Source organism: Neoarius graeffei, chromosome 2 (genome assembly GCF_027579695.1).
Source record: "Neoarius graeffei isolate fNeoGra1 chromosome 2, fNeoGra1.pri, whole genome shotgun sequence".
NCBI lineage: Eukaryota > Metazoa > Chordata > Actinopteri > Siluriformes > Ariidae > Neoarius > Neoarius graeffei.
In genome coordinates, this window is record NC_083570.1 from 73,251,313 (window position 1) to 73,278,720 (window position 27,408).

At 41.6% G+C, this 27,408-nt stretch overlaps 1 protein-coding gene across 1 annotated transcript; it reads right to left on the reverse strand.

Annotated features, from left to right (window-relative positions):
• Nucleotides 1–2,883: 2,883 nt before the first annotated feature.
• slc5a12 (solute carrier family 5 member 12) lies at nt 2,884–25,412 on the reverse strand. Its single transcript, XM_060909583.1, has 15 exons — nt 25,059–25,412; nt 24,790–24,855; nt 24,647–24,698; nt 24,435–24,502; nt 24,165–24,319; nt 21,925–22,065; nt 21,197–21,326; nt 21,010–21,098; nt 18,425–18,537; nt 17,953–18,020; nt 15,921–16,007; nt 15,533–15,708; nt 10,307–10,410; nt 3,144–3,268; nt 2,884–3,051 (listed from the first exon to the last, which is right to left on the reverse strand). The coding sequence occupies exons 1-15, from the start codon at nt 25,410–25,412 to the stop codon at nt 2,884–2,886; spliced, it is 1,896 nt and encodes a 631-aa protein (XP_060765566.1).
• Between the last annotated feature and the right edge of the window lie 1,996 nt (nt 25,413–27,408).

A 27,408-nucleotide genomic window follows, 5' to 3' on the forward strand; every position in this document is an offset into this window, starting at 1 on the left:
GGTCTTTTTGTTCAGAGAAAAAATAGATTACATTAGTAGTGAAATATAAAAGTAGTAAAATGTCAATTGCCAGGGCAGCATGGGGGTGTAGTGGTTAGCACGGTCGCCTCACAGTAAGTTCGAGCCCCGTGGCCGGCGAGGGCCTTTCTGTGTTGAGTTTGCATGTTCTCCCCGTGTCTGCGTGGGTTTCCTCCAGGTGCTCGGGTTTCCCCCACAGTCCAAAGACATGCAGGTTAGGTTAATTGTTGGCTCTAAATTGACTGTAGGTGTGAATATGAGTGTGAATTGTTGTTTGTCTCTATGTGTCAGCCCTGTGATGATTTGGAAATTTGTCCAGGGTGTACCCCACCTCTCGCCCATAGTCAGCTGGAATAGGTTCCACATTGCCTGTGAGCCTGCACAGGATAAGTGGTTATGAATAATGGATGGATGGATGGATGGATGGATGGATGGATGGATGGATGGATGGATGGATGGATGGATGGATGGATGGATGGATGTCAGTTGCCACCTATACCAACTGCTTTGTACAAAAAGAAAACAAATAGGTTTATTCACGCTACAATATATTACCTTCATGGATTATTTACCCTCATAAATGATTACACATGGGCAGCACAGTGGTGCAGTGGTTAGCACTGTCGCCTCACAGCAAGAAGGTTCTGGGCATTTCTGTGTAGAGTTTGCATGTTCTCCTTGTGCCTGTGTGGGTTTCCTGTGGGTGCTCCGGTTTCCCCCACAGTCCAAAGACATGCAGATTAGTTCAATTAACTTCTCTAAATTGCCCATAGGTGTGTATCAGAGTGTGAATAGCTGTCTCTTTCTTTGTGTTGGCCCTGTGATGAATTGGCGCCCTGTCCGGGATGTACCCCGCCTCTCGCCTGATGTCAGCTGGAATTGGCTCCAGCCTCTCCGCAACCCACAGTGGATAAGCGATGTCGAAAATGAAATGAAATGATTCCACATGCTTGATGATAAGAACATCCCCAGGTATGTGTTTTTGTCTGTGTTTACTATTCCCATAAAACATAGATGTATCCAAGGCTAGTCATTTAAAATATTATCATCAGTATTATCACGTATCAGCTGCCTGTACTACTACTGTATATGTTTCAGTAGTACGTGTTGCTATTTGGCCAACAGAACACAAGGGTTACTTACTTTTCTCCTCTCTGTTTTGCTTATAAAATACACAGCTCTATGTGTGTGCCTCTAAGTAAGTGAGAGAAAGCAAGTGTGTCTTGTAATGAATGCTGCTGTCATGTATCTCACTCTTTATTTGCCAGACCCCAAGCTGATGTATCTGTTCTCATCAGGGCCTTGTCAGTCTTTCCAGGTGAAACCAAATTTATAGATTTTTACTTACCTTATAATTAGACATTAATCTCTGTTCTAAAGTATATAACTTTGTACTTTTGCATGAACATGTTGTCTAAGGAATAATCATACATCACTCAGAAAAAAAGAGCATTTTAAAAGCATGGATCATTTCCCCGTACCAGGGCTACGGAAATGGAGATCGGTGCCGCCCTATGCACCACATGGTGTAAGAAGGACTTTGATCTTTTTTTTTATTTCCCCATACCTCAACAAAGAGCACAAGACAGTAAGACGACAAAGTTGCTGCGTTGAAAGTTAAAGTCAGGCAATTATGTATTTTGTAATTTAGTGAGTTTATTTATTTATTTATTTATTTGGTTGGTTGGTTGGTTGGCGATGGCAGTCATACGCTGAAACAGAGTGTAGAGAGCTGTCAGTTTCAGGTAACAAACTGTTTCTGGTACCTTGGCCTAAAATGCAGCGTGTGATTTGTAACATGCAGTTCTTTCGCCATGATGTATTTGGTAATCTATGCATGATCTCAGCCATGATGGCTGTCTGTCTGGTGTTCTCTTGAGAAACGTGTGTGTGTGTGTGTGTGTGTGTGTGTGTGTGTTCTGGTGCACTTTTACTGTGGAGTCTGCATGGAGTGCATTGCTTAGTCCAAGATTATCTGATCTGTGATCAGTTTGTTGTATAAGTGCACAACTGTCAGTCAAGTTCAGTCTCAATTAGACCAGCTTACCCTGGAATTGGTCTAGTCCTCTGAGTAATGATTTCCAGCAGCCTGGTAATGAATTGTCTCACTCTTCTAACAAAGCTTATTTATTGATGAAACAATAATGTACTTTGGTATCTATTGAACACATTCTGCTGTGGACAAAATATCTATATTGGAAATGCCTGACACAGGCATGTATAACAAAAATGAGTTTTAACACAGTAGGCTACATAAAGCATGCAAAACACCTTGAAGGTCCATATTTAAACATATATTTATTTCCTTAGGAACAAAAGCACTTGTTATTGTGACACAAAACTGAAATGTCATTTATTTTCAAATCAGCAATGGCTATGACATGATATTTTACATTGCTTTCAGAAAATAATAATGATTGTAGTTATGAGAGTTTAAGATCCATTATGCATTAGTAAGATATGCACAACTGTAATGACTAACAACGGGTAATATGTTAAACAGTAACAACAGTAGCAATATGTGCTCACTCAATGAGATCATAGGATTAAATGCTGACCTTTCATCCCATCAAATGAGCTGGTGATGGCCAGTTAGGAGCCCAGTATGCACCATGCAGAATGTTTCGATACAATATCACATTCAGTGCATTCTGATTTGTACTTGATTAATATGGTGACATTAACAATATCAACAGCGTATTTTGTTTACACCATCCCTGTTTACATGTTAAAAAAAAACTATGAAAAAATTGTACAAGACGTCTATAGAATAAATTTGGATATCACTCTTTTCTGTAATAAATCATTGACTGTATCTTTTAATTGACATGGTTGGTGTTTTTTTTTTTTACTAATCTTTCAAGCTTATAGGTTTGTAGACAGAACATTGGCAGCTCTGTCTGGGACAAAAGCTGCATTAATGTAAGTCTCATCCTGCATCCTGTTATTCAGATTGCTTTCATTTATCTCAGTTTTAATCTCCTGATCCAGGTGATTCTCACACGCTGTTCCAAAATCCATGCCATCCAATTCCTGGGGAAAAAAAAAAACAGTAAAAGAATCTTTTTTTTTTTCAAAGTATGCACACTCTGTTTTCTTTAATCAGTGTACATTAGGTGTCTCACCATGTTGCTCTCTGCATGGTTGACACCACACCAGCACATGGTCTTGTATTTCTCTGAACAAAAGCAGAACAGGTCACACACTGGCCGAATCAGCCTTGGCTGCACCTCCTGTGGCTTAGTAGGGCCTGTGAACAGACAACAGGCACTTCCACTAAATAATGCTGGAATATCTGATGCAAACTTAATGTATAGCAAAAGCACTGAGTCTCAGGTTTTGTGTGTTTAACCCTTTGATGCAAAACATATGCACACCCCTTCTAATGCACAACATGGGTCAAAAATGACCCGCATTCATTTTCCAGGTTATTTCATGCTGACTGAGTTTTTCTTTGCTCTATCTTTTGAAATCAATTTATTTTATGATTGAATATTCCAAGTATTCTTTAAATATCTTGTTTTTAATTACCACAAATCATTAATTTAATTTTTTCTTTCCTACTTTATGAACAAAATTACTTTTTATATTACTACACATGGGTCATCCAAGTGTGATTTAAAATTAAATGTCTTAATACTATAATCATAATTTGTTTCAAGTAATTACTTTAGCAGTGAATGGGGCCAGTTATTTATTTATTAACTATGTAGTTAGCTAAGCCAACTACAATAAAATTAACTAACTAAAGTAGAATATGTCAACAGCTCGGTAGCTAATAGTAATTACTTGTAACTTTCTGACAAGTAATCGACTCACTCTCAAGGGAACCTAAACATAATTAATTTTTTTCTAAGGTAATGTTAGAACAATTGAAAAACATTCCTTCCATGTATTAGATGGGCAAAGGGCGCTGTGCTGAGCTGTGAAATGTCTGACACAAGCACGATTCAGTTCCCACCAAACGCTGTAGTAAATGCATGCTGGTCGTTTCTGACCCATGTGTGTAAACTTGATGTAGAATTACAAAAGCTTGTTCATAACTTAAGAAAGGAAAAATAAAAATGATGATTTGTGCTAAACAAAAACAAGATATTTACTGCATATTTGGAAAAGTAAATGACAAAATGAATTTATTTCAAAAGTATATCATAGAAACACTCAGCCATACATGAAATAACCTGGAAAATGAATGCAGGTCATTTTTGACCCATGTTGTGCATTAGAAGGGTAGCGATACAAAAAGGGTTTTTATTCAAAAAGTAAGAAAGGAAAAAATAAAATAAGGATGTATGATGATCAAAAACAAGTTAATTGAGGAATACCTTGAATACTGAATGATGGAATTAATTTATTGCAAAGATATAGAAGATAAAAACTCAGCCAGGTCACTTTTGACCCATGTTTTGCATCAAAGGGTTAAACTGTCTGTTCTGAAATATACACAGACAGATTTATGTGCATTTGCTAACTAGGTGTAACAGAAAACTGTAAAATTGGCGTGATAGGGAAAGACAGGATAAATGTTTTTATTCTATCCACATTCACTGGATATGAGCAATCGTGCGCTCTGATTGGCTACTCTACTACTAGGATATCAGCTCATATACCGTGAGTAAAGGAAAACAAAATGGCGGAGCGTGTTGCTGAACCAACCGAGGACGAAATAAAAACTCTCCTCGAAAACAAAACCCAAAAAAATACAAAAAGGCAACAAAATATGGAATAAAAGTATTTGATGGTAAGGACATATTTTTTTTTATTTTTCAAGGATTATTATTATAGCATTTTTCACAAAGTGCTGCTGTCATTTTGTCAGTTTGTTTACATTCTAAGCGGAAATTATTTTGTTGGATGTTTTGTATAAAGTTTTTATTTATCCAATTTGTAAAAAAAATTAAAATGCTCTGTTTCTCAAAATCCAGTGAATGTGGATAGAATAAAACAGTTATTCCACTCAATCTCGTCATGCATGGCTTATAGCCAACTCGGTGCTACAGTGGCATGCAAAAGTTTGGGCACCCTTACTGAAAATGTCTGTTACTGTGAATAGTTACGTGAGCAGAAGATGAACTGGTCACCAAAAGGCATAAAGGTGAAGACGACATGTTTCTTTTCAGCGTTTTCTGCAAGATTGTGTATTATTTTTGTTTTGTACAATTGGAGAGTGAAAAAAGAAAAGGAACACCATGCGAAAGTTTGGGCACCCCAATACATTTGAGTTCTTAGGTAACTTTTACCAAGGTTCGTTCAAATTCTTCGTTAGGAAAGGTCAGATGATGCAGATTTCAAAGCTGTATAAATTCTCTGACTCCTCAAACTTGTCCCTAAAATCAACAGCCATGGGCTCCTCTAAGCAACTCCCTCGCATTCTGAATAATAAAATAATTGATACTCACAAAGCAGGAGAAGGCTAAAAGAACATAGCAAAGTGTTTTCAGGAAGCTGTTTCCTCAGATTGTAATGTTATTAAGAAATGGCAGTTAACAGAAACAGTGTAGATCAAGGTGAGGTCTGGAAGATGAAGAAAACTTTCTGAAAGAACTGCTCGTTGGATTGCTAGAAAGGCAAATAAAAAACCCTGTTTTCAGGGGCATCAGAAACATTTTTAATGTGGGGGGGTCTGGGGGTCCTCCCCCAGAAAATTTGTAATTAATTAGATGCCATTTCCTGCATTCTGGTGTATTTTTAACAGGTTGTTAAACACCTAATTTTACCTACAAAAGTCATTTAATTCAATGACTATTTTAGAGACTCAACAATAAGTCCTCATTCAACTAGTCCATATATTCATCAGCCTGTTTTTAAACCCACCGCTCTGCCTAAGATAATGAGATGAATGTGACAAAATTTATCACCAACAATGACTTTATGGGCGCATTTTACTTTTTATTTTGTGTTTCCTTTTTTATTTAGTTTTAGATGTAACACAACATGCCACTGTGCCAAGCAATAGTGACACTCAACTGTATGTTTAAAAATAAGAATATTCATAATTTCACACAATGAACAGGCATGACATGGCATCATGCAAACTTTAACACAAAATCACACTGTGTCAAGCAACGGTGACACATAAAAAATAACTTCACACAATGAACAAGTGCAGCTTTGTCAACCTACATGCAATGGTGGTACTACAGTAACATTTACAGATTAGTATAACAAATAGATTTATAGATATAACTCCTTCTTACATTGGTGCCACCACAATTTCTACCACTTCAGAACTTTTATCCCCCTTTCCTTCACAATCCACCTGGAATAACATCCATCTCTCCATTGTTTTCCTTTCTACTATTCCTTCCCCATACACCAGAGCATTTTTTAAGGATTTTCCACTAGGAGACCAACTGGTCTGGGCAATACAATCACAGGCCCCAGAGTCCATGCGGCTGCACCGCTGCGGCATATTCTGTGATGCAAAACGGTTCACCAATCACCATACAGACAAACACACTACAGTGACTACACAGCTATCAAGAGCAATTACCAAGCAGAAATGTTATGTCAAAGACACTCAAAGTTACACAGTAATGACATCAGATTCTGACATCAGCCATCTCAGTAACCAAATTTTAGTTTTGTTTTTCTTAACCAACATGATCTTGTGTGCATATCTTACAACATAGATCTTCGTTTTCCTTGTTAAATGTATACTTACATGGTACTTGGTTAATTAATTGCAACTGATTGAACCAAATGATAAGACATAACTTGGTTTAAAATTTGGTCTCCCAGTGAAGCTGGTTTGGCATTGACTAGGAGACCAAATCTGGCCACTGGGAGGCCATTTAACTATGTTAAAAAAATGCTCTGCCATACACTGATTCCCCATGTTACTTTCCAAAAAACTGGCAAAGACCAGACCAAACAAGTTCTTCAAATCACAACAGGAAATCAATAAATATCTTCAGAGCAGGCGGCACGGTGGTGTAGTGGTTAGCGCTGTCGTCTCACAGCAAGAAGGTCCGGGTTCGAGCCCCGTGGCCGACGAGGGCCTTTCTGTGTGGAGTTTGCATGTTCTCCCCGTGTCCGCGTGGGTTTCCTCCGGGTGCTCCGGTTTCCCCCACAGTCCAAAGACATGCAGGTTAGGTTAACTGGTGACTCTAAATTGACCGTAGGTGTGAATGTGAGTGTGAATGGTTGTCTGTGTCTATGTGTCAGCCCTGTGATGACCTGGCGACTTGTCCAGGGTGTACCCCGCCTTTCGCCCGTAGTCAGCTGGGATAGGCTCCAGCTTGCCTGCAACCCTGTAGAACAGGATAAAGCGGCTACAGATAATGAGATGAGATGAGATCATCAGAGCAGACTTGACCTCATTCTTGGCATTACAATAAGGCAGGCCTACTGGGTTTGAATTAAATGATAGCTAACATTAAGCTAGCTGATACATCTAACATTGACTAGCCAGCTAACTGCACTAACATTTCCATTGGGACAAAAAACCCTGTCCTGTGGGGAAATTTTGACTGACTTTCTGCTTCTTTGTAAAGAATTTCCTTATGTCCATTGTGTCTGGGGAGGAACAAATACTGCAAACAACTCATTATCAACCAAGAATACCCCATTAGGCTAAGCTTATTTCATTGTTTAGTTGAACATTAATTTAACGTGGCCTAGGGTTAATTTTGAGGGCATATAACAAAAGAATAAGGTTTTAGCAAAAGCTAGTCATTGTGAGGTGGCAGTGGGGCTGATGTTACATCCTCCACTTTCGAGCAGCTGCACCAAAATGTCTCTGCTTGCACTGAGATTCACTTCACTTGTGTGTGGTGAGTTGTTGTAGGTAACGCCTGGAAAACCCAGAGTGGATTTTCAGTGGTATGTGTATTCTCTTATCGATCAAGTGGAATGGATTCTTTCACGAAGCAATAGAAACGATGCTGGGTGAACTAATATTTTATGTTAAATGTGTGTGTGTGGGGGCGGTCCAAACGAAGAATTATGAAATGTGAAGGGGACACGTCCCCTTCACATTCAATGGTGGTGATGCCCATGCCTGTTTGACTGCAAAAGACCTTCAGAAAGATTTAGCAGACCCTGGAGTGGTGGTGCACTGTTCTACTATGCAGCGACACCTGAACAAATATGACCTTCATGGAAGAGTCATCAGAAGAAAACCTTTCCTGCATCCTAGCCACAAAATTTAGTGTCTGAAGTTTGCAAATGAACATCTAAATAAGCCTGATGCATTTTGGAAATAAGTCCTGTGGACTGATGAAATCAAAATAGAACTTTTTGGCCACAATGTGCAAAGGTATGTTTGGAGAAAAAAGAGTGCCAAATTCCAGGAAAAGAACACCTCTCCAACTCTGAAGCATGGGTGTGGATTGATCATGCTTTGGGGTTGTGTTGCAGCCAGTGGCACAGGGCACATTTCACTGGTCGAGGGAAGCATGGATTCGAATAAATACGAGCAAATTCTGGAAACAAACATCACACCATCTGTAAAAAAGTTGAAGTAAAAAGAGGATAAGTCCTACAATAAGACGATGATCCAAAACACACCTCAAAATCTACAATGGAATACCTCAAGAGGCACAAGCTGAAGGTTTTGCCATGGCCCTCACAGTCCCCTGACCTAAACATCATTGAAAATCTGTGGATAGAGCTCAAAAGAACAGTGCATGCAAGACAGCCCAAGAAACTTGTAGAACTGGAAGCCTTTTGCAAGGACGAATGTGTGAAAATCCCCCAGGTAAGAACTGAAAGATTATTAGCTGGCTACAAAAAGTGTTTACAAGCTGTGATACTTGCCAAAGGGGGTGTTACTAGGTACCAACCATGCAGGGTGCCCAAACTTTTGCTTTGGGCCCTTTTCCTTTTTTGTCATTTTGAAAATGTAAAAGATAAAAATAAAAAAATTGTTTTTGCTTAAAATATAAAGGGAATGAGTCGTCTTTAACTTTATGCCTTTTGGAGATCATTTCATCCACTACGTTCAGACTGCAACCTGAAACGACCCATATCCGATTTGTTGTGAAATCCGATTTTTTTGTTAGGCCGTTCACATTACCAATTATATGAGACTTGTATGCGATCTCCAATATGAACGGAAAACGACCCAAAAGTGTCCCGCATGCGCAAATTGACACGTAATAAGCACATCTACGTAATTCTCATTCTCATTATCTCTAGCCGCTTTATCCTGTTCTACAGGGTCGCAAGCAAGCTGGAGCCTATCCCAGCTGACTACGGGCGAAAGGCGGGGTACACCTTGGATAAGTCGCCAGGTCATCACAGGGCTGACACATAGACACAGACAACCATTCACACTCACATTCACACCTACGGTCAATTTAGAGTCACCAGTTAACCTAACCTGCATGTCTTTGGACTGTGGGGGAAACCGGAGCACCTGGAGGAAACCCACGCGGACACAGGGAGAACATGCAAACTCCGCACAGAAAGGCCCTCGCCGGCCACGGGGCTCGAACCCGGACCTTCTTGCTGTGAGGCGACAGCGCTAACCACTACACCACCGTGCCGCCCACATCTACGTAATACGTAAAAAAAAAAGCGCACTCTTCAAGTTTGCAAGTAAAGCATGGAGATGAGGCGAGACCTGGCGATGTGGTTTTTGTGGCGGCGGCGGAACTACACAATAATCTGATTAATGTGGGCAGCAGACTAATGAGACCAAAGGTGTCAAATTACTGGAAATTTCCAGAACAATCTTATAATCTTGTAATACAGGATGGTTTAAGTTATAAATCAGTTATAGAAACTGTTTTATTTAATCAGGCTAACAGATCAACATCCAGGTCCCTACCAAATCCACCATTAGCTTGATCAATTCTATAAAAGTCTATTTAAATTCTGAAAACTGTACAAATGTTGTTGTTTTCCACCAAAGAGGCGGGATTAGCCAACGCAGAATAGTGACGTTTGTCTCTTGTTGATGACGTGTAGGTCGCATGAATGCGACCTGTCCGGTCAGACTGCAGTCGCATGTGAAAATAACGGATATGCATCGGAATTAGGACCACATATCCAAGCGGCCTGGGTCGCATGTGAAAAAATTGGATCTGTGTCATTCAGATTGTCAATAACAAATCGGATACAGGTCGCATATGGGCAAAAAAATCGGATATGGGTCGTTTCAGGTTGCAGTCTGAACGTAGTGATCTTCAACTTGCTTAACTGTTCACAGTAACAGCAATTTTGACCAGGGGTGCCCAAACTTTTGCATACCACTGTACGCACCTCATCGGTTATCAGCTCATGTACAACTCGCTTGCATGGAATAACTGTTAAATATGTTCTAGCAAACATCCCATCTCACCTGTTATCAGTGTGATGAGCAGGCCTCCTATAACTGTGCCCAGAAAACCCACTACACTGAAGTAGAGATAGGAAATGGAGTACCAGGACTCAGCCGGCACAGATCTGCACATGACATGGACAGTAGAGATTGATTTTACATATTACTGATAATAATAGTAACTCTTTTAATGACATTAGTCTTTGACTAGCATGTTTTTTTTCTTCATAGCATATTTTAAAACATACTTGTGAAGAGGGAGTATGAGGGAGTAGCCTTTTTTTTTCCAACCTAATTTCTCTCCAGTGCTCTTGGGGTTTATGTGCAATTACTACAGATAATAACAATCCTGACATTTCCTGGTACTGAAAAAAATTCTCTAAACTCATTTAAAACATATTTACAAGGGCAAGAAGCATTTAAAGTAAGTGACTATATAATGCAAATTACAACACAACAGACACATGAGAATGTTTTTACCAAATCTGTTCTTGCGTATTTTTATTCAACTTTCTAACACTGGCGCAATACGGCAAAAAGTCATTCCAGTTACTTATTACTTATTTCCCCCAAGGTCTTGTAGTATCCAGTCAGGCAAAAACTACAGTCATAATCCATAACCACAAATTCTTTCCTCTTGGAAAATAGACTCAGCTCTGAAAAAATGAATTACACAAAACCCCATGTCAATTTACAAAGGCCAACTAAATTGAATCAGTTAAATTTAATACCTCTGGTTAAAGAATCCATGAGAGCAGTTTAAGTAAATGAGTTCACTCAGTGCGTTTACATGCACATAGAGAAAATCGAATTTCTGCCGTTGCTCGACTGAAATCGAAGTTCTAAATGCCATGGAAACATCTTAGCTAGGCTGAAATCGAACCGAACTTGATTTCTCGTAATCGAGTTACACAACCTAGATTATGCGATTTTAGCCGAGCTACTTAGTGCATGTAAACCCTATCGAGCTACGTAGTCGAGCTACTTACTTCAGCACTGCCCCTTCCGGAAGTGACGAGTGACGAGACCACAAGCGGGAAACAACAGCCTCGGTCGGCATGACAACGAATCATGACAACGGCATGAATCTTTTCTTTTTGTGGCATTGTTTGCACTGTTAAAATTTAGCTCACTTACTGTATCACCAAATACAGCTGTTGCATAGCTGTGAATTGTGTACATAAACAAGTCACTGTATTTGTGTGTGTGTGTGTGTGTGTGTGTGTGTGTGTGTGTGTGTGTGTATATATATGTCCAACATCTGAAGAATGTCAATAAAAACAAAACAATTGAACTTCTCGTCTTCTTCCGCTTATCCGGGACCGGGTCGCGGAGGCAGCAGTCTAAGCATGGAAGCCCAAACTTCCCTTTCCCCAGACACCTCGGCCAGCTCCTCGGGAAGAACACCGAGGCGTTCCCAGGCCAGCCGAGAGACATAGTCCCTCCAGCGTGTCCTGGGTCTTCCCCGGGGCCTCTTCCCGGGGGGACATGCCTGGAACACCTCCCCAGGGAGGCGTCCAGGAGGCATCCGAAAAAGATGCCCGAGCCACCTCAGCTGATTCCTCTCGATGTGGAGGAGCAGCGGCTCTACTCCGAGCTCCTCCCGAGTGACTGTGCTTCTCACCCTATCTCTAAGGGAGCACCCAGCCACCCTGCGAAGGAAACTCATTTCGGCCGCTTGTATCCGCGATCTTGTTCTTTCGGTCATTACCCAAAGCTCATGACCATAGGTGAGAGTCGGAACATAGATCGACCGGTAAATTGAGAGCTTCGCCTTTTGGCTCAGCTCCTTCTTCACCACGACGGACCGGTAAAGCAACCGCATCACTGTGGAGGCTGCACCGATCCGCCTGTCGATCTCACGCTCCATCCTTCCCTCACTCGTGAACAAGATCCCGAGATACTTAAACTCCTCCACTTGAGGCAGGACTTCTCCACCAACGTGGAGAGGGCAAGCCACCCTTTTCCGGTTGAGAACCATGGCCTCGGACTTGGAGATGCTGATTCTCATCCCAGCCGCTTCACACTCGACTGCAAACCGCCCCAGTGCATGCTGAAGGTCCTGGTTTGAAGAAGCCAACAGGACAACATCATCAGCAAAAAGCAGAGATGAAATCCTGTGGTTCCCAAACAGGATTCCTTCCGGCCCCTGGCTGCGCCTAGAAATTCTGTCCATAAAAATTATGAACAGAACCGGTGACAAAGGGCAGCCCTGCCAGAGTCCAACATGCACTGGGAACAGGTCTGACTTACTGCCGGCAATGCGAACCAGACTCCTGCTCCATTCGTACAGGGACCGGACAGCCCTTAGCAAAGAGCCCCGAACCCCATACTCCCGAAGCACCCCCCACAGAATACCACGGGGGACATGGTCGAATGCCTTCTCCAGATCCACAAAGCACATGTGGACTGGTTGGGCAAACTCCCATGAACCCTCGAGCACCCTATGAAGGGTATAGAGCTGGTCCAGTGTTCCGCGACCAGGACGAAAACCGCATTGTTCCTCCTGGAGCCGAGGTTCGACTATTGGTCGAATTCTCCTCTCCAGTACCCTGGAGTAAACCTTCCCTGGGAGGCTGAGAAGTGTGATTCCCCTATAATTGGAGCACACTCTCCGGTCCCCTTTCTTAAAAAGAGGGACCACCACCCCAGTCTGCCACTCCAGAGGCACTGTCCCCGACCGCCACACGATGTTGCAGAGGCGTGTCAACCAAGACAGCCCCACAACATCCAGAGACTTGAGATACTCAGGGCGGATCTCATCCACCCCCGGTGCCTTGCCACCGAGGAGCTTGCAAACCACCTCAGTGACTTCGGCTTGGGTAATGGACGAGTCCACCTCTGAGTCATCAGCCTCAGTCTCCTCAGTGGAAGACATGACGGTGGGATTGAGGAGATCCTCAAAGTATTCCTTCCACCGCCCGACAATGTCCCCAGTCGAGGTCAACAGCTCCCCACCCGCACTGTAAACAGTGTTGGCAGAGTACTGCTTCTCCCTCCTGAGGCGCTGGACGGTTTGCCAGAATTTCTTCGAGGCCGACCGATTAGTCCTTCTCCATGGCCTCCCCGAACTCCTCCCAGTTCCGAGTTTTTGCCTCCGCAACTGCCCGAGCTGCAGCACGCCTGGCCTGCCGATACCCGTCAGCTGCCTCAGGAGTCCCGGAGGTCAACATGGCCCGATAGGACTCCTTCTTCAGCTTGACGGCATCCCTTACTTCCAGTGTCCACCACCGGGTTCGGGGATTGCCGCCACGACAGGCACCGGAGACCTTGCGGCCACAGCTCCGAACAGCTGCGTCCACAATGGAGGTAGAGAACATGGTCCACTCAGACTCAATGTCCCCCACCTCCCTCGGAAGCTGGGAAAAGCTCTCCCGGAGGTGGGAGTTAAAGACCTCCCCAACAGAGTGCTCGGCCAGACGTTCCCAGCAGACCCTCACCATACATTTGGGCCTGCCAGGTCTGTCCAGCTTCCTCCTCCGCCAGTGTATCCAACTCACCACCAGGTGGTGATCAGTTGACAGTTCAGCCCCTCTCTTCACCCGAGTGTCCAAGACATAGGGCCGGAGATCAGATGAAACGACTACAAAGTCGATCATCGACCTCCGACCTAAGGTGTCCTGGTGCCACGTGCACTTATGGACACCCCTATGCTCGAACATGGTGTTCGTTATGGACAAACCGTGACTAGCACAGAAGTCCAATAACAAAACACCACTCGGGTTCAGATCGGGGAGGCCGTTCCTCCTAACCACGCCCCTCCAGGTGTCACTGTCGTCGCCCACGTGAGCATTGAAGTCCCCCAGTAGCACAATGGAGTCCCCAGTCTGAGCACCCCTCAGTACCTCTCCCAGGGACTCCAAGAAGGCCGGATACTCTATACTGCTATTTGGCCCGTAGGCACAAACAACAGCAAGAGCCCTCTCCCCAATCCGAAGGCGCAGAGAGGCGACCCTCTCGTTCACTGGGGTAAACTCCAACACATGGCGGCTGAGCTGGGGAGCTATAAGCAAGCCCACACCAGCCCGCCGCCGCTCACCACGGGTGACTCCAGAGAAGTGGAAAGTCCAGCCCCTCTCGAGGAGCTGGGTTCCAGAGCCCAAGCTGTGCATGGAGGTGAGCCCGACTATCTCTAGCTGGTACCTCTCAACCTCCCGCACAAGCTCAGGCTCTTTCCCCCCCAGCAAAGTGACATTCCATGTCCCAACAGCCAGCCGCTGTGTCCGGGGATCAGGTCGTCGAGGCCCCTGCCTTCGACTGCCACCCAATCCACACTGCACCAATCCCCTACTGCTACCTCTGTGGGTGGTGAACCCACAGGAGGTCGGGCCCACGTCACCTCTTCGGGCTGAGCCCGGCCGGGCCCCATGGGCAAAGGCCCGGCCACCAAGCGCTCGCATACGAGCCCCAACCCCGGGCCTGGCTCCAGGGTGGGGCCCCGGCTGCGTCATACCAGGCGACGTCACGGTCCTTGCTTTTTTCTCCATAGGGGTTTTTGGTGAACTGCTCTTGGTCTGGCCTGTCACCTAGGACCTGTCTGCCTTGGGAAACCCTGACAGGGGCATAATGCCCCCGACAACATAGCTCCTGGGATCATTCAAGCACACAAACCCCTCCACCACAATAAGGTGGCAGTTCTAGGAGGGGACAATTGAACTTTTTGTGTGTTTATTAAGACATAAGTTAAATTGTAAGCAAAAAATGGACTTTAGAAAAATATTTTTTGTAAGCAAAAAATGGACTTTAGAAAAATATACAATTGTGCAAAATAAGTTGTCTTACAAAACAGTGGTCTGCGCAGGACAGTTTGTAGCCATACAGTCTATTAGAGCAAGCCTAACAGCTTGAACACGGAACTTGTGAACATGGAATAACTTTGTTTATACTCTTGAATAGCTCTTCATGATGACAACCGGAAATGTACCAACACGATGGGGCGTGTAGCGCCACCTGTGGCTCGGGTGCACAATGTACCTCAGACAATAGCTCGATTTCCTTGTGTGCATGTAGGATTGGATTTCTCTGGCACCCCTGCTGGGACCCTTAGCTCGATTACCAACAGTAGCTCGATTTGGATGTGCATGTAAACGTTTTCTCAGAGAAATATCAACATTTTTGACAGAGAGTAGGTAGAAAAATGGGGGTGCAGTCCTTTAATTGGGTTTGATTAGCAAATTCATCAATTTGCTGTTCTTGCCTTTTCAGCTTGTTATAATAGTAGAGTAGTATAAGCATAATGTACTATACTCTGTATCTGAGCTGGCTGTCTGAGTGATTGCAGTAGCTGTGGTGTTCAATAGGTTACAGCTCTCTGTGCTCAGATGCAGGGGGCGGGTGCTGTTGGGGGAAGCAGGGTGGATGAAGGCTCCCACTCCCAGCCAGAATGACAAAGAAGTGCCCAGTATCAGACCTCCTATAGCTCCCTGAGGGCAGAGCACACAACACAGCATGGTAGAGTTAGCTACTGATGCTCTGCAATTACTCTGTGCCTCTTTCAGATACCTTGTCAAAAATTAAAAGTGAGCAAGGAAGACCAGGTTTGATTAATGTTAGGGCAAACATCATACCTTTTTCTCAACCTTAAAATCTTTAATAAATTGGGTGTCCTGTGTGTTGGAATGGGATTTGCACTGACCAAAGTGTTTGTGAAAGGGAATAAAATTCCTAAAGAGAAGGCACCAAGCATCGGCCCTCCACACATGCCATGGATACTGAGGGCGGCCTAGAGCAGAGAAAAGCAGATATTACTCTGATTAAGGGATTAATAAGCAACAATAACATCTGCTTACTCTAAGTCTTTTCATGTATTTTGCATCTGGACTGTACCTTGATAAGATTTTAAATGCTTGCATGTAATCTTGTACTTAAGAGTGTGTTCAGTTAGCCAGTCTGACATTCAGCATTCAGAAAAAAGGCTACTAAATGGTAGCATTCCTTGGTGCAGTTGTGGCACCTTGAAGGCTTTACTTTTCGCAGTGTGTATCTTTTACCTTGTAAAATGTACCCTAAAAAATAATACCCAAACTAATTATGGTCCATTTACAGTATGTACCTTAAATTATTTTGAAAGAAATACTATATCCATATTTCAGGTGAAAGATGCATATTAAAGGTACAAAAGGTGTACCGTTGAGGAAACCATCCCAGTGACAATGTATGGTGTAGTATTTTACTATTGTTTCTGAGTGAACATATCCATCGCATGGGCTTTGTCTTTAAAGACAAACTCCATTTCACAGAATCCATCCATTATCTGTAGCCGCTTATCCTGTTCTACAGGGTCGCAGGCAAGCTGAAGCCTATCCCAGCTGACTATGGGTGAGAGGCGGGGTACACCCTGGACAAGTCGCCAGGTTATCGCAGGGCTGATACACAGACACAGTCTTCCTGTATGTCTTTGGACTGTGGGGGAAACCGGAGCACCCGGAGGAAACCCACGCAGACACAGGGAGAACATGCAAACTCCACACAGAAAGGCCCTCACCGGCCACTAGGCTCGAACGCAGGACCTTCTTGCTGTGAGGCGACAGCGCTAACCACTACATCACCATGCAGCCCCACTCAGGACATCTAATCACACAAACCTGTTCTAAATCACTGGTTCACTACAAATACACATTACAAACCTCTGTTCATTGTAAATTACTACACTTAGCTTATAACTGGTGATGGTCCTAAACCTTAAAGCAAGATGGCCTTTCGATTTCTTTAAATCGGTGAAATTTAGTTCCCTCGGAAATTTGGTCAAAATATCACAAAATATCGGGCCATTCAGTGGCTGGGAAGTTATTTAATTTGAGGGGATTCCCTAGAAAATTATATACATGAAATCACTTGCTTCACACAGTCAACTAGACAGAGGAAGTCCGTGTGCGCATGCACAGGTTTACCTTTGACCGTGCACTGACAGTTACATAATTTTGTTGCTGAATGAACAGCTGATCACACCGAGGTGCTCGTTGACCTTTATTAGTTTGGTCCTGTGTTTCCTTTCCTTTGCAATATAGCGTCTTTTCTTCTCGCTTTCCATTAATGTAGTCGGTCTTTCACATTTCATTCGCACGTTCACGTCCTCCATTTTTCTCTCCTGTTTCAAATTTGTATCCCACAAATGCCTTGAGCGAACAGGGAAAGCCCACCACGTGATGCATGACGTAGTATCTTGAATTGGGTCATGGTGAAGCAGGAAAAAATAGCAGAGAATTTAGGGCCACGTAGCCCTAAATTCATGAAATGTTCTATTTTTAAAAACATTAATAAAACTGGAAGTCTGTGATTTGAATTCAGTAGCTTTCGGTCCACTAAACAAAAATAATTGGGTGTCAGGGAAAATTATTTTTATGACCCACACTTGAGAAATCTGAAAGGCAGTCTACCTTTAACTACTGAGTGCACAATATCTCCTTAAAAGAAAATTTGGTATTCGTGATGGCATGAATTTGTGCATGATGGCATAGTATTGGGAAGGGTTTGGGTTATTAACTGTGGCATGTATCAGATTACCTGAACTGGATTTGTAATCCGAATTAAATCTGCATTTACACTTGCATCTTTATATAAATAATCCCAATCTGTAATTCTGATACACAAGGTGCATGAAATGATCAAATGTAAATGGGTAAATTGTGTAGTAAAATTGTAACACAATATGTGATGCTGACTTTCACCTGCAAAATTGTTCCCATTTTTGATGCTGCTACTGCCATGCTGGTACAGATCGCTCCAAACATCACACCTGCAGGAGGGAACACAATCACTGTCAGAGTTAAGCCTCCTGACATCTCCTGGGTATGGCCTGGGGACATGGGGAATATTTCTTATTCAGCATATACTGTAGCTAATTCAGATTTCACCTTCTTATTATAAATTTGTTTCATGTTTCTCTGGAACAATACACAGACTCCTCACCCCCGAGGTCAAATGATCAGTGCTTTATTTTTTACTGCTTTTCCAGGAAAGTGTTATACAGCTGTAAACCACATAAATCAAACAGCAGTTGAAAATATCAAGATGCTCTATGCTATGCTATGCTACTCTATGCTATACTATTTTATGATCTGTAGGTATAACCACGCACAACTATCAGCTGAAGCGAGTAAGAAAATATAAATGTCATTTAAAAATCATAGTTGTACTTACACAGGACTTGGCTGAGCCACATTGCCATTTTGTTGGAGAGGTTTCTGAAACACTGGCTCACAAAGTCCTCATAAGTCACTGTGGCCAGAGCATTGATACTGGTAGCCGCTGTGCTGAAACCGACAAACAGCAGGAACTCATTTCAGGATTATGAATGAAGAAGAACTTTATTCATCACATGTACACTTGTGAAATTCCTCTCTGCTCACGTTGCTCATGTGTGTGTGTGTTCACCCATCTGAAGCAGTGAACACCCACACATGAGCAATGAGCACACACACATACCCAGAGCAGTGGGCAGCCATGCTAACAGCACCCAGGTAGCAGTTGGGGGGGTAGATGCCTCGCTCAAGGGCACCTCAGCTCAAGGCCACATCATGTTAACCTAACCACATGTCTTTGAACTCTGGGGGAAACCGGAGCACCCGGAGGAAACCCATGCAGACACGGGGAGAACATGCAAACTCCACACAGAAAGGCCCCTGTTGGCCGCTGGGCTCAAACCCAGAACCTTCTTGCTGTGAGGTGACAGTGCTAACCACTACACCACCGTGCCGCCATGTTTCCAATGTTGTGGAATTTGATGTCTAAGTTAAAACAGAGATCAGACATCTTATGCCACAAACGTTTGTTTAAGCCATAAAGCGCTGAATGTACAACCCCAATTCGAAAAAAGTTGGGACACTGTGTAAAACATAAATAAAAACAGAATGTGTTGATTTGCAAATCATGGAAACCCTATATTTCATTGAAAATAGTATAAAGACAACAAATGTTATTGTTTTTTGAAAAATACAGTATATCCTCATTTTGCACATTGTGCCAGCAACATGTTTCATAAAAGTTGGGATAGGGGCAACAAAAGACTGGAAAAGTTGTGTAATGTTAACAAAAAACAAACAACTAATTTGGTTAATTGACAACAGGTCAGTAGCATGAATGGGTATAAAAAGAGCATCCCAGAGAGGCGGAGTCTCTCAGAAGTAAAGATGGGGAGGGGTTCACCGCTCTGTGAAAGACTGCGTGAGCAAACAGTGCAACAATTTAAGAATAACATCACTCAGTGTAAAATTGCAAATAATTTGGGGGTCACATCATCTATGGTACATAATATCATTAAAAGATTCAGAGAATCTGGAGAAATCTGTGTATGCAAGAGACAAGGCTGAAAACTAACAATGGATGTCTGTGATTTTTGTGCCCTCAGGCGACACTGCATTAAATACAGACACAATTCTGTGGTGGAAATCGCTGCATGAGCTCAGGAACACTTCCAAAAACCATCATCTGTGAACACCATTTGTCACTGCATCCACCAATGCAAGTTAAAACCATATGTAAACAATATCCAGAAACACCACCGCTTTCTTTGGGCTTGAGCTCTTTTATGATGGACTGAGGTGAAGTGGAAAACTGTCCTGTGGTCTGACAAATCAAATTTGAATTTTTTTTTGGATATCACGGACACGCTGTCCTCCAGGATAAAGAGGAGAGGGGCCATGTGGCTTGTTATTAGTGCACACGGTGGTGTAGTGGTTAGCACGGTCGCCTCACAGCAAGAAGGTTCCGGGTTCAAACCCAGTGGCCAGCGAGGGCCTTTCTGTGTGGAGTTTGCATGTTCTCCCCGTGTCTGCGTGGGTTTCCTCCGGGTGCTCCGGTTTCCCCCACAATCCAAAGACATGCAGTTAGGTTGACGTGGGGTGGCCTTGGGCTGAGGTGCCCTTGAGCAAGGTACCTAACCCCTGACTGCTCCCCGGGCGCTCTGGTATGGCTGCCCACTGCTCTGAGTGTGTGCGTGTGTTCGCTGCTTCAGATGGGTTAAATGCAGAGGATGAATTTCACTGTGCTTGAAGTGTGCATGTGACGAATAATAAAGGTTTTTCTCTCTTTCTCTCTTTTCTTAGTTCAAAAGCCAGCATTCGTGATGGTATGGGGAGGCATTTGTGCACATGACACCATTAATGCTGAATGATATATATATAGGTTTTGAAACAACATGCCATTTAGATGACATCTTTTTCAGGGAAAGCCTTGCTTATTTCAGTAAGACAAAAACATTGGCATATTATGAAGCGCAGAAATACAATTGGCATATTAAAAACATTGGCACTGAAAACATTTGGCATATTATGAAGCGCAGAAATACAACATAGGAGACCTTGAACTGTTGTGCAAATGAAACTGTATTTCAGGCAAGAATGGGACAACATTTCACTTTCAAATCTTCAACAATTGGCCTGCTCAGGTCCCAAACATTTACAGAGTGTTGTTAAAAGTAGAAGTGATGCAACACAGTAGTAGACATGCCCCTGTCCCAACTTTTTTGAAATGTGTTGCTGGCATCAATTTCAAAATGGGCATATACTTTTCAAAAAAACAATAAAAGTTTCAATATTTGATATGTTGTTTTTGTACTATTTTCAATGAAATATATGGGTTTCCATGATTTACATATCATCACATTCTGTTTTTATTTATGCTTTACACAGCGTCCCAACTTTTTCTGGAATTGGGGTTGCAACATACATATAAATATCTTGCAAAGCATTTAATGTGAAAAAAGGTTAGGTCAACAGCTAATTTACCTGAGGGTCCCACTGAAGACACAAGCCACAAACAGTCCAGTCAGACCTGGAAATTTGCCCAGTACTTCTAGTACAAAGTATGGCATGAGCTGTAAAGATGTTCACAGTTATGCTTACAACTGCTAACTACTATAATCAGGCATAATTTTAGTTTAGCTCATGCATAAAAGAGACGTAACAGTGTCACCTGGTCAGGAGCTGTCACAAAACCAGCTGTCCAGGGGTCACAATGGGAGTAGAAAGCGTACATGATGAGTCCTGAGGCCACAGCACAGAATAAAATCAGCAGGAGACCCAGCAGGTTCAGATACAGAGCACTGACAAGGATAGATAGAGAGAAAAAAAATTAACTGTCATCAGTCAAACACTCTGCTATCTATCTATCTATCTATCTATCTATCTATCTATCTATCTATCTATCTATCTATCTATCTATCTATCTATCTATCTATCTATCTATCTATCTAACTAACTAACTAACTAACTAACTATCTCTTTATCTATCTAGCTAACTAGCTCCCTGATATTCTCCCTAATTTTGTCTTGGCCAATTCCCACCCACCAGTCAGCTCTCTCCTATCGTACGACAGCTACCAAAAGGAGAAGGCGGGGATCATGTGCTTCATGTGAAGGAAGACAAATGCATATTTTTGAAGAGCTGCATCACAGGGCTATGTAACACACTTGGAGGAAAGTGCTATCCACCCACTGCTGCATGCATGGGCTGACAGCTAGTGTTGCTAAGAAAGAGGATATGCCAGAGAGCATGGCCAACTTTGCTGTCTGTGATTACTAACCATGGATATCTGTAGAAGCATTGAAATTTGAACTTGATATCTCCAAATGATTTTCTGTTGTGCCACTCAGGAACCTTGGTATCCTTCACTTTAATTATTCTATTATAGAGGAACTGACCAGCGAGCATGGGTCTCTGTCTTACAGGAAATACACTTCTGGATGATGGACTGGTTTACACCATAGATGCCCAGCCATGTGAACATGCCCCCAACAGAGACTGTCCAGAACGTGTGACGTCTCAGAGGACTGGGGTCAAAGCTACAAAAAAAAAAAAAGAGTACACACTGATAAATACCTTTAAAAATAGATTTGAATATTAATGACTTAAATGTTTTAGTTTTTAAAGCCTTTGATTATTAATGAGCTTATCATCTTAAACTGGATGTATAGCAGAGGTAGAACTACACTGCATTTCTGTCGCATAAACCACATTAAATGTGAACACTTGCTTTCTTTAGCAGAGAAAAATCACGTGAAGGCAAAATTCATGATTTTTATCTTAAACTGCAATTTTACAGTTAACCCTTTGATGCAAAACATATGCACACCCCTTCTAATGCACAACATGGGTCAAAAATGACCCGCATTCATTTTCCAGGTTATTTCATGCTGACTGAGTTTTTCTTTGCTCTATCTTTTGAAATCAATTTATTTTATGATTAAATATTCCAAGTATTCTTTAAATATCTTGTTTTTAATTATCACAAATCATTAATTTAATTTTTTCTTTCCTACTTTATGAACAAAATTACTTTTTATATTACTACACATGGGTCATCCAAGTGTGATTTAAAATTAAATGTCTTAATACTATAATAATAATTTGTTTCAAGTAATTACTTTAGCAGTGAATGGGGCCAGTTATTTATTTATTAACTATGTAGTTAGCTAAGCCAACTACAATAAAATTAGCTAACTAAAGTAGAATATGTCAACAGCTCGGTAGCTAATAGTAATTACTTGTAACTTTCTGACAAGTAATCTACTCACTCTCAAGGGAACCTAAACATAATCAATTTTTTTCTAAGGTAATGTTAGAACAATTGAAAAACATTACTTCCATGTATTAGATGGGCAAAGGGCGCTGTGCTGAGCTGTGAAATGTCTGACACAAGCACGATTCACAGTTCCCACCAAACGCTGTAGTAAATGCATGCGGGTCGTTTCTGACCCATGTGTGTAAACTTGATGTAGAATTACAAAAGCTGTGCTTGTTCATAACTTAAGAAAGGAAAAATAAAAATAATGATTTGTGCTAAACAAAAACAAGATATTTACTGCATATTTGGAAAAGTAAATGACAAAATGAATTTATTTCAAAAGTATATCATAGAAACACTCAGCCATACATGAAATAACCTGGAAAATGAATGCAGGTCGTTTTTGACCCATGTTGTGCATTAGAAGGGTAGCGATACAAAAAGGGTTTTTATTCAAAAAGTAAGAAAGGAAAAAATAAAATAAGGATGTATGATGATCAAAAACAAGTTAATTGCGGAATACCTTGAATACTGAATGATGGAATTAATTTATTGCAAAGATATAGACGATAAAAACTCAGCCGGATCACTTTTGACCTATGTTTTGCATCAAAGGGTTAATTACATTTTTCATTTATAATTTGATGCATGTTTTTCCAGGCTAATTACATGTTACATAGTACATAGTACAAAGATGTGATAGTGAACATTTGAATAGTATTTGAACAAAGAAATTTGTGCCAACAGGTTTAACATGCATTATTGTGTATATTTAACAGTCATTCCACGAAATCGAGTCGTACATGAGCTGATAGCCGACAAGGCGTGTAGCACCGAGTGGGCTATAAGACATGTATGATAAGATTGAGTGGAATAATTGTTTTATTCTATCCACATTCACTGGATTTTGAGAAACAGAGCATTTTTATTTTCACAAATTCAATAAATTAAAACTTTATACAAAATATCCACCAAAATCATTTCTGCTTAGAATGTAAATAAACTGGCAAAATGATAGTAGCAATTTGTGAAAAATACGATAATAATAATTCTTGAAAAATGAAAAAAATACTTTTATTCCATATTTTGTTGCTTTTTTTATTTTTTGGGTTGTTTTTTCGAATAGAATTTTTATCTGGTCTTCAGTTGGTTCAGCAATAAGCTCTGCCATTTTGTTTTTCTCTACTCACGGTATATGAGCTAATCGGAGCATGCAATTGCTCATATCCGGTGAATGTGGATAGAATAAATAGTAATATCCACTTGTTAATGTCCATCAGTTAACTTGCTTAAAACATACATAGATGTTAGACAGATGGGTACTATTGACAACATTATCTCAATGCATGTGTGCATGTAAGGTTAGGTGATACATACTCAAACACATTTAGTCTTTGTCCAGCCTGTGCTGTCTCCCATACTGCACTGATTCCTCCATTTTTATGTGTGCCCTGTACCAGAACCATGAGAAAACCAGTCACCATCACCACCATCAGGAAGGCATCGGACCAGACTACAGCCTTTAGTCCTCCCTGTACCACACACAGATACAAAAATACAGATGTGATCTGCTGGCTTTAATGTTGATAAGCAGTAACTTGGCTGCTTCCTTTAAAAAAAAAAAAACTGCCAGCACCACCTACTCACCACTGTACAGTAAAAGGTGCAGACAAATCCAGTAGCAAATATGGATCCCCAGAGATTAAACCCTGTCACTGTGGGTAGTGTGTTTGGAAATAATATTAGAAGATTGATTAACCTAATAATTATGGTATTATGCAAGTAGAAGATGACTATAAATGTCATTTTAATTGCTGCATAAATCTATCATTAGTGCTGTAAGGTCTACATAATCTTACCTTGATTGAGAGCTAAAGCTGGAGTATACACCACTACACTTGTGTACAAAATCTGTAAGGTGTCACAAAATAGTGCTTTCAGTCTGACCTTTGAATGAAATAAATTATTGTTACTTCATATAAGCAAATAGTTTCCTACTCACCGTTTGCACTATGTAAATGGCAGTAGCAGCTATACGGACCATCTTAGAGAAGCGTAGCTCAAAATACTTTGAGGAAGAAAGCACACAAATTCTGTTGATTTCCATCACTGTCTTAATGACCATGATGATGATGATACATACATACATACATACATACAGTATATATCTGTTCTGTTATCTGTTGTAGAGTTCTATCTGTTCAATACCAGAGCAGGAAGAGAACACTTGAATATCTGCATGGTGTATGATGGGAATTTTTATAGTTGTACCTCATATATGCTGGTGATACCTGACCGATAGAATACGGGAAGATAGAGCTCTGCTGTGAAGATCACCATCAATGTGTAGGCAATGCCAAAGAAAATGAATGTAGCCCCAAAGTGGTATACATCTGAGGGAGTTCCAATAACAGTCACTGCTGACATGAAGCTGGCTGTGAGAGAGAGTGCCACTGGACCACAAGTCAACTGCCGTCCGCCAGCCAAGAATGCATTTAACGACACCTTTTTCCTCTCCTTTATGGCAAAGAAGACTCCGATACCAGAAGATACCGCAAACAGGCAAGCAAACACCACATAGTCCCATACTTGGAATGTTCCCACAACACCATTTGGAAGTTCCATTGGAAGTTAGTGATAATATACACTATTAAATAAGACTAGAAAATGTGTTCTGTCTGTATGCCCAGAAGCCTCGCTCTTTATCTGTGACTGGGAAACTATAAATTCTGAGTGAATGATTTAAAGGATGTTCAAGGTTTAAAAAAAAACTGCTGAGAGCAGACATCAAAGTACAGATGGCATGAAGAAACACACTAACCATTTCCTTTTTTTCCCCCTGAGGTCTCAATGTAGATGTCCTCTCAGATCAAATTAATTGATTTGGACACAAATTAAAACAATGCACTATTTGTATCCACAGCTGCACTGGTGTCACTACAGAGGATCTAATTCGAATCAGGGTTAAATAATCTGTATGTATGGTCATTGGAGCATACAGTGGTGCTTAAAAGTTTGTGAACCCTTTCGAATTTTCTATATTTCTGCATAAATATGACCTAAAACATCATCAGATTTTCACACAAGTCCTAGAAGTAGATAAAGTTAATGCCCAGTTAAACGCATGAGACAAAAATATTATACTTGGTCATTTATTTATTGAGGAAAATGATCCAATATTACATATCTGTGAGTGGAAAAAGTATGTGAACCCTTGCTTTCAGTATCTGGTGTGACCCCCTTGTGCAGCAATAACTGCAACAAAACGTTTCTGGTAACTGTTGATCAGTCCTGCACACCGGCTTGGAGGAATTTTAGCCCATTCCTCCGTACAGAACAGCTTCAACTCTGGGATGTTGGTGGGTTTCCTCACATGAACTGCTTGTTTCAGATCCTTCCACAACATTTCAGTTGGATTAAGGTCAGGACTTTGACTTGGCCATTCCAAAACATTAACTTTATTCTTCTTTAACCATTCTTTGGTAGAACGACTTGTGTGCTTAGGGTCGTTGTCTTGCTGCATGACCCACCTTCTCTTGAGATTCAGTTCATGGACAGATGTCCTGACATTTTCTTTTAGAATTTGCTGGTATAATTCAGAATTCATTGTTCCATCAATGATGGGAAGCCGTCCTGGCTCAGATGCAGCAAAACAGGCACAAACCATGATACTACCACCACTATGTTTCACAGATGGGATAAGGTTCTTATACTGGAATGCAGTGTTTTCTTTTCTCCAAACATTATGCTTCTCATTTAAGCCAAAAAGTTATATTTTGGTCTCATCCCTCCACAAAACATTTTTCCAATAGCCTTCTGGCTTGTCCACGTGATCTTTAGAAAACTGCAGATGAGCAGCCATGTTCTTTTTGGAGAGCAGTGGCTTTCTCCTTGCAACCCTGCCATGCACACCATTGTTGTTCAGTGTTCTCCTGATGGTGGACTCATGAACATTAATTAACATTAGCCAATGTGAGAGAGGCCTTCAGTTGCTTAGAAGTTACCCTGGGGTCCTTTGTGACCTCGCCGACTATTGCACGCCTTGCTCTTGGAGTGATCTCTGTTGGTTGACCACTCCTGGGGAGGGTAACAATGGTCTTGAATTTCCTCCATTTGTACACAATCTGTCTGACTGTGGATTAGTGGAGTCCAAACTCTTTAGAGATGGTTTTGTAACCTTTTCCAGCCTGATGAGCATCAACAATGCTTTTTCTGAGGTCCTCAGAAATCTCCTTTGTTCCTGCCATGATGCACTTCCACAAACATGTGTTGTGAAGATCGGACTTTGATAGATCCCTGTTCTTTAAATAAAACAGGGTGCCCACTCACACCTGATTGTCATCCCATTGACTGAAAACACCTGACTCTAATTTCACCTTCAAATTAACTGCTAATCCTAGAGGTTCACATACTTTTGCCACTCACAGATATGTAATATTGGATCATTTTCCTCAATAAATAAATGACCAAGTATAATATTTTTGTCTCATTTGTTTAACTGGGTTCTCTTTATCTACTTTTAGGACTTGTGTGAAAATCTGATGATATTTTAGGCCATATTTATGCAGAAATATAGAAAATTCTAAAGGGTTCACAAACTTTCAAGCACCACTGTATGTTG